Source organism: Euprymna scolopes, chromosome 37 (genome assembly GCF_053919585.1).
Source record: "Euprymna scolopes isolate OS-2025 chromosome 37, ASM5391958v1, whole genome shotgun sequence".
Classification (NCBI taxonomy): domain Eukaryota; kingdom Metazoa; phylum Mollusca; class Cephalopoda; order Sepiida; family Sepiolidae; genus Euprymna; species Euprymna scolopes.
This window is the reverse complement of record NC_136518.1, coordinates 15,485,313-15,500,168: the sequence shown is the minus strand read 5'-3', so window position 1 is coordinate 15,500,168 and position 14,856 is coordinate 15,485,313. Positions and strand designations below refer to the sequence as shown.

Here is a 14,856-nt window from a genome sequence, read left to right as displayed (position 1 = left end):
AATTTTTAGAGGGTTTCCAAATGATCAAATTTTTAGAGGGTTTCCAAATTATCAAATTTTTAGAGTCTTCAAATGATCAAATTTTTAGAGGGTCACCAAGTGATCACATTTTTAGAGGGTCTTCAAATTATCAAATTTTTAGAGGGTCTTCCAATTATCAAGTTTTTTGAGGGTCTTCAAATGATCAAATTTTTAGAGGGTCTTCAAATGATCAAATTTTTAGGTCTTCAAATGATCAAAATTTAGAGGGTCTTTAAATGATGAAAATTTAGAGGATCTTCAATCAAAATTTAGAGGATATTCAAATGATCAAAATTTAGAGAGTCTTCAAATGATCAAAATTTAGAGGGTCTTCAAATGATCAAAATTTAGAGGGTCTTTAAATGATTTCAATTTTTTTTTAATTTTGATCATTTGAAAATAAATGATCATGAAGTGGTCAAAATGAAAATCAAAAAATGCATAAACATGATAAAAACAGCTTACATAACTGAAGTTATGGGTGGGGGGAAATGTTGATTTTATAATGTATCTTAAAAAGATCACAATTTAGGTGTTAAAATGATTCAAATTTAGATGGTTTCAAAATAATCAAATTGTAAGAGGGTTGCAAAATGTTCAAAATTTAACAGATATTAAAAGGATCAAAATTAAATGATCAAATTTTAGAAGCTTGAAAAATTATCCAAATTTAGAAGGTGTTACAAAGATAATAAAAAATTAGAACATTAAAAGAATCAAAATTTATTGGGTGATAAAAGAATCAAAATTTATTGAGTGATAAAAGAATCAAAATTTATTGGATCATAAAAGAATCCAAATTTATTGGGTCATAAAAGAATCAAAATTTATTGGGTCATAAAAGAATCCAAATTTATTGGATCATAAAAGAATCAAAATTTATTGGATCATAAAAGAATAAAAATTTATTGGGTTATAAAAGAATCAAAATTTATTGGGTGATAAAAGAATAAAAATTTAGAGGGTCATAAAAGTATCAAAATTTATTGGGTGATAAAAGAATCAAAATTTAAAGGGTCATAAAAGTATCAAAATTTATTGGGTCATAAAAGAATCAAAATTTAAAGGGTCATAAAAGTATCAAAATTTAGAGGGTCATAAAAGAATCAAAATTTATTGAGTCATAAAAGAATCAAAATTTATTGGGTTATAAAAGTATCAAAATTTAGAGGGCCTTACAAAGATTAAAATGGAGATCTTAAACTGAACAAAAGATTGATGGTCTAAAAATAGTTAAAAATTAGAAGGCCTTTTAATGATCAGCATGGCATTATAATGGGAGAATTAAGAGTTAGTGGAGTAACCCTGTGAAAGGAGTTGCGTCCTCCCCTACATTTCAGTAAATCAATAAAAAGAGAACCATTGGATTGCCCTCGACTATGGCTGACCACTTGACCTATTTACAGCATTGATTAATCATCATATTTGGTTTAACGTCCATTTTACTGGCATGTGCTGGACGGCTTTTAGAAACTGACTTCCAAACTAACTTATCTCTGGCCAGGTCTGTATTTATCCCTCTTTCTCTCAAGTCTATTTTTATCACTTTCTCATACGAACTGGACCTGCTATCTCAACTGCTTTACATCTACTAACCCCAAAACTCTCATCCATTCTTTAAACGTGACCACACCATTAAAGCCTACTGTTCTACTCACATCTCCATATAATGTCCCTCTGAGGTCATCAGATCTAAGCCTGTCTCTAAGAGTCGTATGACGCGTTACTTGTATTATTATTTCATATTATCACATTCCGTGGTTTCGTGCCAAGAAGTTTCTGGTGATCAAATCCTCTTATAAACGTCATTTGAAAGAAGGTTCTGTTATAGACAAGTAGTTTTCTAACAAGGATCCAAGTGTGTTCGGATTATTCTAAAGTACTTGTTATACTTCCTGTTGCTTTGTTCGTCCAATGGTTGTGGTGTTTTGTGTGAGGCATATGCAGGACCATTCTGTGGATAAAGATAAAAGATTGTTAAAATTGTCAAATCAAAATTGTTCACTTAATTTAGTATTCGTTAAGAATCGCACTTCTTTGTTTACAAAGCCATTCAGCAGAAGTGACGTCATACAAATTTTAAGGTATGGATGACCAACACTATATATAATGTAGCTTTTTTAAAGCAAATATAAAATTAGAAGTTTTATTCAAACAGTCATTATTTGAACTTTTATAACAAAACTAGTCCACCCGTTGGCCCTTGAAGGGTAAGATGAAAAATGTTCAAAATAAAAAGTGATTCTGAGATTATATTGGCTTTTATTTTCTTGAGAAAACATTTTTTAAGTGATGAATGAAAAAAATAAAACTCAGGAAGCCCCCAGAGCATTACTGCAAACACTAATTAAAATTAAGAAGGCCCTTACTAAAACCAAGTTTCTACCTCCCCTCTTCTTGAAGAGAAAAATATTTTTAAGTAAGGCCTGAAAAAGAACAAATCATAAGAATCCACAGGAGCACTACTAAAAGCAGTAAATATGGTTATAAATATATATTGTATATTTATATTTAAATCACTTTTTTTTAACTAATCAGGGTTAAATTACATTTATTTGTAAGGTAAACATGTTAAAATAAGTTAAACCAAAAAATATATTGTTGACCTTGTGTATGCTTTGAATAGCAGCAGTGGCTTTTAATATCGAACTTAAGACAGGGCAGCCATAAAATTGGTAAGCAGACAAGTTTTTTAAACCGGAAGCCACAAACCAGATGGAGTATTTAAACACCCAAGCAAGCAAGCTGATCTAAGTTTTAAAATTATACAGATAGATAGATTATAACCTTTATAATAAAAATATGTTTATGCACTGATTTTTTTAATCAAACATCATGTGTTGGTATTTTTTTTTTTTTTTTCACATCAAACATAAAAATAGAACCGTTATAAAAAATATTTATAAACTGTTTTTTCCAAAAATATATTTATGAATATCAATAACACAATCCTTATTCCATCGAAGTAGCTAGATTTTTTAAATTTTCATTCAAAGTTGAGATAATTTATGAAAATAGAAGTTGCTCAAATAGGCATTAGAAATAAATGATCTTACCTTTTTTTATTTTAATTTTTAATCATTCTTTATACGTAAATCCTGGAAGGCGGCAACAGCTTCTCTTGCCAACCTCATTCGGGTTTGAGCCTTCTTCAGTGCAGCTGGAATTTAAAAAAATAAACAATAATAATAATAATAAGAAGAAGAAGAAGAAAAAAAGAAGAAGAAGAGGAAGAAGAAGAAGAAGAATTATGCAGACAACTGAATCTTGAACACTCAGACAAATGGCACAAGCACAAACTGACAACAGTACTTGAAAATGAAAGTCACAAAATCCTATTTGACATGAGATATACAAACGGATAAACCCACCCAAGCAAGGGGATTGGATGTCATACGAGTTAACAAGACAGAAAGGACCTGCCAGATTGTAGATTTTGCCATTCCAGCAGATCATAGAGTGAAGATCAAGGAAACGGAACAGCGGAGCAAATACATTGAACTGGCTAAAAGGAATCTGGAAGACGAAAAAAGTCAAGATAACACCACTAATAGCAGGAGCGCTAGGAACAATATTGGAAAATTTTGAAAACAGAATGGGAGAGATTGGAATCAGAGGGATGGCTAAGAAGATACAATCGATAACAATAATGAAAACGGCTGAAATATTAAGGAAAATCGTTGAACGTAGAGACTAACACATACAAGCTACAAGCAAAGATGGACATGCAGAAATTGCTACAAATGGAAAATACAAAGAAGCATCACATGGAATCATGAAACCTGAAATTGTAGAATTTGAAGTTAACCCCCCCCTGTGCTCCTAGCTTCCCCCCACATTTTTGTGTGTGTGTGTGTGTGTGTGTGTGTGTGTGTGTGTGTGTGACGCCACACAAAATACGCAAGGAGAGTCAAGGAGGATGGAAAGATCAAGGAGAGAAAGCACTCACCAGACCTCCGCTGAATGAGTGCAAAGAGGACTGGGACCTTGAGGAGGCGTCTTGCCACCCAATTCCAGTGAAGACCAGTGATCACCACCAACGAGAAATGAATGGTAAGCGGCTGTTACAATAATGCACATTATCTATAAAGGTTATCGAAAGAGATGGAGTGTACTGGAAATCTGGGGAGACTTGTTGTCACTCAGACTCCAGAGAAATCTTTGATGATGGCTTGTGTGACTACTCCTAGTGAATAAATAATAATAAATAATGACGATGCAGCATATTTATTAGTGATGGCACGATTCCAATATTTTTCCTGATTCCAATACAATTACCGAGTTCGATTCGATTCTTTATAAATCTAAATATTTAACTATAGAGTTGTATTTTTCCCAGATTGCCGTCAAAACGCATATTAAATGTGGAGATATTTTCCTAAACGAAAAAAATAAACTTGTGGGTGATCATCTATCGATTTTAGTTTTACTAGTGGCGAAAAAAATCAATAAATATTTATTATTTTATCATTATTACCAGCAAAGGAACATTTTGCTTTAAACACAATCAAATATAAAGAACAATTAAAAGAATCGTTTTGGCATCGGAAAATATGTACAGATTTTTCCAATTCCGATACCCCCAAATGGTCCGATTTTTCCGATTCCCGATTCCGATTATCCTCAACACTAATCTTTACTCACCCAAACCATTTTCGGTGTTGAAATATGACCTTCACCTTCACCGAGGTGAACGATTTATATGACCTTCACCGAGGTGCGCGACTTGACACACAAAAATAAACCGCCTCTTAATCACCTGCTAACGCACGCGTCACTGTAACGTCCAATGACAACAACAACAACAACCTTCTCACTCGACCTGCCTTTATACCACTATCTCAATCCCTTCTCTTGCGCATGCGCCTGTAGATTCCTGACAACCTCGAGACTTCCGCTTATAAAAACCCAAGTTTTGTTGTCGCGCATGCCTATACAAGGCACAAACACGAGGGCGTTTGTTGTGTTGGTAAGTACTACATGAAATCATCAAGTAAACAGAATTATTTTGAAAATTTCTTGAATGTTTTAAATTATATTTTAATACCGAAATAAAAAATTTTATTTACTTTTTAAGTCATGAAAGTCGAACTTTAATTCGATGTTGTAATTGTTGGCAGACATATTTTTATGGCACTAAAATTCTTTTATTGTTTTTATTTTTATTGTACATAAAATTATTTTTATTAAAAATTTTAATTCAAGATGATTTGACATTTTTTAATATATGATGGCTTGAATTAAAGTTAAAAAATGCAAAAGTCAAGTATCATGCTTTAATTGTGCTCTAAACAGAAACATTCATTTTTAACACGCCCCTGTCTTACCAAAGAACCTACTGTTATACGCAAAACCTTTCTGCTCGTTCTGTGATAAAACTTATCAAATGCACTTGTGATGTTAGGTTGTATAAAAGTGTTAACTTTGGTCAAAATCAGACTTCCTACTTTATTCGGATTTTTTCGATTTTCAAAACTTATTGGAGACATTCAAATACAAAACCTATCTAAGAACATTCTCAAACACATAAAGTATATTTGTGTAAAATTCCAAAAATAATCGGCCTATATATATATATATATAAATATATATAGTACTGTTTCGCTGTATCACAGCTCATCAGTACGTATATATATATATATATATATAGAGAGAGAGAGAGAGAGAGAATAGAGAGAGAGAGAGAGAGAGAGAGAGAGAGAGAGAGAGAGATGTATATATGACCTGTAAAAACTTTCTAATGGGCTTTCCCTCATTTCCGGGCCTTCGGGTCTGTATCGAAGTGTCTTATCTGTTCTGTCCTTCATCAGAGGAAAAGAATTCCTTCTGGACTGACTAAATAGAATCACCTCGATGAGGAAGTTGAATATCCTTATATTAAAACCCGATCATGTTTCTAAATTTTCACACATGCAGAGGAAAGTAAATAGTGATCTATAACACAGACCAATTGAGAAATCAGAGACGATCGTACATATAAATGTTTGTAATCTTTAATTCCTGGAACCGTACTAAAGTGGCACTAACACTAGGCGAGTTGAACCGGCTTCCTTCAAAGGAGGAAGTTTCATGAGAGTTTGAAATTCACAAGCAGTCTCCAGTCGAATGTATATCCCCATCAAAGGTGTGTGCCATGCTAATGGCATTCACCCTAGGTGGGCTGAACTGGATTCCCTCAAAATTCACAAGCAGCCCTTAGTCGCATGTATATCCTCATCAGGGGAGATAACGACGTTAAGTTTTTGCAGCTTTTGCAGGAGGGTATCTACCACTAGTCTCTCAATCTTAGGCAGAGTCCAAAAAGACAGACTCAAATCTAGTAGATACCACACTATCGGCCAAGCTTCAACTTCTGTCCTATCGTCGCAATGTTGCATCTCTGTGCCCGTTTTACAAGCACTTTAATGGAATGTGTTCTGACGAACTCACATCACCTGTGGCCCCTCATGTACATGCTCCTGCCTAAACCGACAAACAGCAAAATTCCACCCCACCCCTCCACTGTTGAAATGCTGGAAAGCCTTCTATTCGAACAGTTTCTTCTCTCGAACTGCGAGACTTTAGAATTCCCTTCCTTTCTCTTACTTCCCTGATTGTACTAAACTACAGAAGTTTGAATGTAATGTGAACAAACATCTTGCTGCTCAACTCTGCATAATCCTCTGTTAGACATGATACCAATAGTAGCTCCTTACGGTTAAGTGGCAATAGGTTTTGTTTGGGATAAAAAATAAATTAAAAAAAAACAAAACATGCTGAATCCAATAATGTGATGTTTGTATATATATATATATCTTGTGTAGTTTCTGACTTTTAGTTGGAGAGACACATAGACAAAATCTTTTCATGTAACCCACACACACACAAACGCACACACAAACGCACACACACACACAAACGCACACAATATGAGAACAGTAAAGAAAATAATAGGTTTGTGCTGCAATGGTCAGTTGTGTATTGCAGCTGTTGCCAAGAAGGAGGCGGATGTATGAAAGGGAGGAAGGATGTGATCATTCAAGAAGATAGAACTGATCTCCAGGGGTCATCGTCTGCCCCTTTTTGCAATCTGATAACCAAAGACGCAATGGAGATCTTGTCAGTCTTTTCGAATGAAACAACATCCGAGAAAAAGAAAAACAAAACCTTTTATTTCATTTTAGAACACTCTTAAAATATTCGTTTGCGCAATGATTAGTAATTGGACTTGCTATGTTCAGATTGAAAATGTCGCTTATCTAGTATCGATATTGTATTGTATTTACTTTCTTTCCACTGCAGGGAGATGTGACACAAGGTCGGAAATTGGGAGGAGCTAAGCCAGCGCTCCAAAAGGGGAGCACTTTGACCTATTCAAAATTGCCTGAGTAGCTCTGCTAACATTCTTCAGTCAGAGCACTTCATGCAATAAGCAATAAACTTAGTCCACGCAAAAAGCTTGGAAGGGTGGAGCTCCCAAGTCCTAGGGACAAGAAGGCATCCTTAATTTTCATACAATTCGTTACAACACACTTTTGTGAAAGTAGATTTGCGGACCTGGCAACCATTAAAACAAATGCCAGAAACCGTCTTGATGTAAGGATTGATATTCGCCTTGCTGTGTAGAAGATGGAACCAGACATAAGAGGTTTCGTTACTCGAGCTCAACAACAAATGCGCCATTTTCAGTAAATTTTTATCATGATTTATAATTTTAGAAAAACTAAATAAAGGACATAAAACAAAATCTATACATTTTCATTATTTTTACTTTTGAAGTGCAGGGGGCCATGAGATACTCTGTAAGGGAGCCATGGGTCATCAAAGGTTGAGAAAAACTATCCTAGGACTACCCAGAACGAATGCCTCAGCCCGTCAGATAAAAGGCTACTGAAATGATCCAGTTTCTATCAAACTGATTGTTAAGATTGAAACCGGCACGTGTATGTTCATACAGCTGTCTGGAAATGGCACAATTTACCTCTAACCTCTACACGCATATCAATATGATTGGGCGGAAGTTTAATATCTGTCAACATTCCACTGGTTTGCTCAGAATATTTACAACTTAAAATGTTTTTATATCTCATATTAAAAATATTGTTGTCGTTGCCTGGGATTGAATGAGGACCAACGAATGTTCTGCATTTCTAATATTTTTATTGTCATCAAAATCGGTGAAATTGCTTATTTTTCAATCGGTGCACCTGGCGGAAGCTTCTCATGCCTACCCACAGTGACTTAGTCCACAATATAATGAAGTTTACATTGCACTGTAGAGAACCTACTGTTGATTTTATAAAACTATTTTTATATAATGGCTTGAATGAAAGTTTAAAATGCAAAAGTCAAGTATCATAGTTCAATCGTGCTCTAAACAGAAACATTCATATCGAACGCGCCCCCCCCCCTGTCTTATCAAAGAACCTACTGTTGGTTTCATACACCGAGCCCTTCTGCTTGCATGATGATAAAACTTATCAAATGCACTTGTGATGTTAGACTATATAAGAGTGTTAACTTTGGTCAAAATTGAACTGTTCCTTCTTTAATCAAACTTTTTTGATTTTCGATTTTCAATAGTTATGGGGGGGGGTATTTCAATAAAAGATCTATTTAAGAAATACTAGCAGTGTCAGAATTTTGGCGGAATTTTTTACACCCCCCCCCCCAACAAAAAACTGCGAATAAAATATAAAAAACTCGTAATTTCTGTTTTTAAAGTGGGTTATTTATTTTCTTTATGGAATATACTTCCAAAATAAACTATTAAAGTTATTTAAAACATAATAAAAATATTATTTCTTATTTGTTAAAAGACCGTGTAGACAAAATGTCTGCGTATTCAATCACTGCGAGCGGATATTTTGTCAACATGGTCTTTTAACAAATAAGAAAAAATATTTCTATTTTTTTTTTAAACAACTTTAATAGTTTATTTTGGAAGTATATTCCATAAAGAAAATAAACAACCCACTTTAAAAACAGAAATTACGAGTTTTTTTATATTTTATTCGCAGTTTTGTCTTAGGGGTGTCAAATTTGCAATGGCGATTTTCCCAAAGATTCTGACACTGCTAAAGAAACACTCCCGGACACATAAAGTACATTTGTGTGAATTTTTTCAAAAATCGGCCCAGAAGTTTCCGAGTTCATAAGGAACCAACTCACATACACAAAGTATTTTTTTAAATATAAGTAGAGACTCTCAAAAACCATTTCCATGTAATTAGAAAAAAAAGTAGCATTTTTGACAATTTAAAATCTGGGGTCACATCGTATAATATATCTTACTGTGAATCCCCTTTAAAATCAGCTGCCAAATACACCACTGACTCCCTAACAACATCCGTCATCAAAGGCAGAGCAGGAAACCATTGATCTTTCCCGGTATGTTGCACATCCGAAGAAAAGTCGTACATTATTTTCTTTAAGATCATGGAGTTCAGATTCGCTCAAAACAACAGGCCCATCAGTTATCGCCGATCAGGGATGCAAGACGAAACCCCGAAATGTAATCTGGAATGTTTCTCATGGTTCCGGTGATAAACTTATCCACTCATGCGCTTTCATCTTTTTTTTTAATCTTTTTTTTTTTTAAACTGATTTATATCTTAAAAAGAAAAAAAAATGACAGATGATACGCTTATCGAGCCCAAAAAGGAATTCTGTCCTACATACTGTGCCGTTTGCGTCATGAAAGCAAAGCGTGAAACAAAAAAAAAACAAAAAAAAAACATGTACGACGATTTACACAACGCTTTAAAACAGCTCATTTATTAAAAAAAAAATTTTGTTTAACTTTTGTTCACTACTCCAAACAAGGCATATTGCCACTTGGATGTAAGGCATTATAATTTAATAGGAGATTGTGGGGTGTTGAGCAGCAGGATGTCTGTTAACATTACATTTAAACTCCTGCAGGTTAGTACAGTCAGGAAAGCAGAAAACAGAGACGCAATTCCAAAGTCAAGCAGGCTGCGGTATGAAATTATTAGAATAGAAGGTTTCTGGTATCTAGGGATCTCGACAGTGAAGGGGTGAGATTTTTCTGCTAGACGGGCTCGTCAGGGGTATTTACGTCATGGTGGCATGAGTGCTACAAGTTCATCAAAGCACGTTCCATTAAAATACTTGTAAAACGAGCACAGGGATGCAATATTGTGGTGATAGGACAGAGGTTAGAACTTGATAGATAGTGCAGTACCTATTAGATTTAAGACTCTTTTTGGATTCTGTGTGAGAGACGAGTTATAGATGTACCAGCACATTGTGGCAACTAGACTCCATTTATGGGCGAATAGTGTTTTTTTTTTTTTAGTTTTTTTTACAAAGGAGTCACTATTTATCAAGGCCTAGAGGCTACTCAAGAATAAGGGTTAATGAGTGTGCAGTGGTCAAGGGGAATATGTCGTACTCATTGTTCGTCGTGGAAATTTGGGAAATTGGATAACTTAAGGGGATGACTCATCAAGAATTTGTTCACATTGGACTTGAAGACAACCATATTGTAGTCAGTTGGAAAGCAGGAAAACGGAACAGAGTTCCACAGTCGTGCAGATTTGTAAAGGTATACATTCAGGTGTGAGTAATTTTCTAGCGCGGTAGTGAGAACCCATCTTCTTTGCAGCAGCCTTGGCAATGTCTTCAATGTATTTGTTTCAATTCATGTGCTTATGAATGTTAGGCTGAGGAGTTTGAGGGATGAGCTTTCAGGTAGTGTATTATTAGTTATATATATATATATATATATATATATATATATATATATATATATATATATTAACATATAAAAACATTTTTTAAAAAAACTATGTCAGTCAGATTCCTGACTTTTGACATCGATAGCTTTCATTCTACAGGATCAATATTCTTATGAGCAATTTTCTATTGTTAAACTTTGGTTCATGCTGTTATGAAGAATAAAACTGAATTGTATTTAGCTATATAGTGACCCTGTATGCATGGTCCCAAATAGTAGGCCCTCGCGTACAAGTGGCAATTTGAGGGTGAAACAGAAATTAAAAAAAAAAAACAACAAATGAAGCATGCATGGTCCCCTGTGAGTGCACAGTGAACGAGGCATAAAAAAACTGACTAAGTGCAGCATTTGCCACCACCCGCACCTCCAATTTAGCCCCAAAGGTCCCCAGGGGACGTCAAATCCTGGTGAAAATGAACAAACGGTGCAGTTTTAGGCCTTAACATATGTAAATTTAAGTTCTGCATCATGCAAAAAAAGAAATGACTAAGTCCATCATCCTCCTCCCCCCATTTAGCGCCAAAAGTCTCCAAGGCCTTAACATATTTAAATTTGAGTTCAGCACCATGCGAAAGTGCTAAAAAGACATACACAGAAAATTTTGGACAAATATAGTAAAATCGTCCCAAAAATGGATTGTTTTTATCAGCCCTAAAAAAGACCCCCTGGGGCACACCCAAGAGTTATCGCAAACAAACAAAATTATATTGAAATCAGTTATTTAAACTTTTCAGAAAGTTTTATAAAAATCCAAGGCATCAATTTTTATTTTAGCCATTTTAACCCGAAAGGCACCCAGGGGAGGGGGGGGGGGAACTGGAGTTTTCCCGAAAAATCCGTTCTCTTACTTTTTTACTCGTATCATGTGTATCATCGTATATTTGTGTAAAATTTCATGTGTATCATCGTATATTTGTGTAAAGTTTTATGTGTATCATCGTATATTTGTGTAAAGTTTCATGTGTATCATCGTATATTTGTGTAAAGTTTCATGTGTATCATTGTATATTTGTGTAAAGTTTCATGTGTATCACCGTATATTTGTGTAAAGTTTCATGTGTATCATCGTATATTTGTGTAAAGTTTCATGTTTATCATCGTATATTTGTGTAAAGTTTCATGTGTATCATCGTATATTTGTGTAAAGTTTCATGTGTATCATCGTATATTTGTGTAAAGTTTCATGTGTATCATCGTATATTTGTGTAAAATTTCATGTGTATCATCGTATATTTGTGTAAAGTTTCATGTGTATCATCGTATATTTGTGTAAAATTTCATGTGTATCATCGTATATTTGTGTAAAGTTTCATGTGTATCATCGTATATTTGGGTAAAGTTTCATGTGTATCATCGTATAGTTGTGTAAAATTTCATGTATATCATCGTATATTTGTGTAAAATTTCATGTGTATCATCGTATATTTGTGTAAAATTTCATGTGTATCATCGTATATTTGTGTAAAATTTCATGTGTATCATCGTTAATTTGTGTAAAGTTTCATGTGTATCATCGTATATTTGTGTAAAGTTTCATGCGTATCATCGTATATTTGTGTAAAATTTCATGTGTATCATCGTATATTTGTGTAAAGTTTCATGTGTATCATCGTATATTTGTGAAAAGTTTCATGTGTATCATCGTATATTTGTGTAAAATTTCATGTGTATCATCGTATATTTGTGTAAAATTTCATGTGTATCATCGTATATTTGTGTAAAATTTCATGTGTATCATCGTATATTTGTGTAAAATTTCATGTGTATCATCGTATATTTGTGTAAAGTTTCATGTGTATCATCGTATATTTGTGTAAAGTTTCATGTGTATCATCGTATAGTTGTGTAAAGTTTCATGTGTATCATCATATATTTGTGTAAAATTTCATGTGTATCATCGTATATTTGTGTAAAATTTCATGTGTATCATCATATATTTGTGTAAAATTTCATGTGTATCATCGCATATTTGTTTAAAGTTTCATGTGTATCATCGTATATTTGTGTAAAATTTCATGTGTATCATCGTATATTTGTGTAAAGTTTCATGTGTATCATCGTATATTTGTGTAAAGTTTCATGTGTATCATCGTATATTTGTGTAAAATTTCATGTGTATCATCGTATATTTGTGTAAAATTTCATGTGTATCATCATATATTTGTGTAAAATTTCATGTGTATCATCGTATATTTGTGTAAAATTTCATGTGTATCATCGTATATTTGTGTAAAATTTCATGTGTACCATCGTATATTTGTGTAAATTTTCATGTGTATCATCGTATATTTGTGTAAAGTTTCATGTGTATCATCGTATATTTGTGTAAAGTTTCATGTGTATCATCATATATTTGTGTAAAGTTTCATGTGTATCATCGTATATTTGTGTAAAATTTCATGTGTATCATCGTATATTTGTGTAAAATTTCATGTGTATCATCGTATATTTGTGTAAAATTTCATGTGTATCATCGTATATTTGTGTAAAATTTCATGTGTATCATCGTATATTTGTGTAAAATTTCATGTGTATCATCGTATATTTGTGTAAAATTTCATGTGTATCATCATATATTTGTGTAAAATTTCATGTGTATCATCATATATTTGTGTAAAATTTCATGTGTATCATCGTATATTTGTGTAAAATTTTATGTGTATCATCGTATATTTGTGTAAAATCTCATGTGTATCATCATATATTTGTGTAAAGTTTCATGTGTATCATCGTATATTTGTGTAAAATTACATGTGTATCATCGTATATTTGTGTAAAATTTCATTTGTATTATCATATATTTGTGTAAAATTTCATGTGTATCATCGTATATTTGTGTAAAGTTTCATGTGTATCATCGTATATTTGTGTAAAATTTCATGTGTATCATCATATATTTGTGTAAAATTTCATGTGTATCATCGTATATTTGTGTAAAATTTCATGTGTATCATCATATATTTGTGTAAAGTTTCATGTGTATCATCGTATATTTGTGTAAAATTTCATGTGTATCATCGTATATTTGTGTAAAATTTCATGTGTATCATCATATATTTGTGTAAAATTTCATGTGTATCATCATATATTTGTGTAAAATTTCATGTGTATCATCATATATTTGTGTAAAATTTCATGTGTATCATCGTATATTTGTGTAAAATTTCATGTGTATCATCGTATATTTGTGTAAAATTTCATGTGTATCATCGTATATTTGTGTAAAATTTCATGTGTATCATCGTATATTTGTGTAAATTTTCATGTGTATCATCGTATATTTGTGTAAAGTTTCATGTGTATCATCGTATATTTGTGTAAAATTTCATGTGTATCATCGTATATTTGTGTAAAATTTCATGTGTATAATCATATATTTGTGTAAAGTTTCATGTGTATCATCGTATATTTGTGTAAAATTTCATGTGTATCATCGTATATTTGTGTAAAGTTTCATGTGTATCATCGTATATTTGTGTAAAGTTTCATGTGTATCATCATATATTTGTGTAAAGTTTCATGTGTATCATCGTATATTTGTGTAAAATTTCATGTGTATCATCGTATATTTGTGTAAAATTTCATGTGTATCATCGTATATTTGTGTAAAATTTCATGTGTATCATCGTATATTTGTGTAAAATTTCGTGTGTATCATCGTATATTTGTGTAAAATTTCATGTGTATCATCGTATATTTGTGTAAAATTTCATGTGTATCATCATATATTTGTGTAAAATTTCATGTGTATCATCATATATTTGTGTAAAATTTCATGTGTATCATCGTATATTTGTGTAAAATTTTATGTGTATCATCGTATATTTGTGTAAAATTTCATGTGTATCATCATATATTTGTGTAAAGTTTCATGTGTATCATCGTATATTTGTGTAAAATTACATGTGTATCATCGTATATTTGTGTAAAATTTCATTTGTATCATCATATATTTGTGTAAAATTTCATGTGTATCATCGTATATTTGTGTAAAGTTTCATGTGTATCATCGTATATTTGTGTAAAATTTCATGTGTATCATCATATATTTGTGTAAAATTTCATGTGTATCATCGTATATTTGTGTAAAGTTT

General features: G+C 32.6%; 1 protein-coding gene across 1 annotated transcript in view; it reads right to left on the bottom strand.

Annotated features, from left to right (window-relative positions):
* Positions 1-1,841: 1,841 nt before the first annotated feature.
* The window catches only part of LOC145261100 (tectonic-like complex member MKS1), a 474,527-nt gene continuing 461,512 nt past the window's right edge, over positions 1,842-14,856 (bottom strand). The window contains exons 20-21 of the mRNA XM_080119317.1: positions 3,078-3,181; positions 1,842-1,975 (exon numbers count right to left, since the gene is read on the bottom strand). Coding sequence (XP_079975443.1) covers positions 3,096-3,181 — 86 coding nt within the window. The 3' untranslated portion in view covers positions 1,842-1,975; positions 3,078-3,095. The remainder of the gene's footprint in view (positions 1,976-3,077; positions 3,182-14,856) is intronic.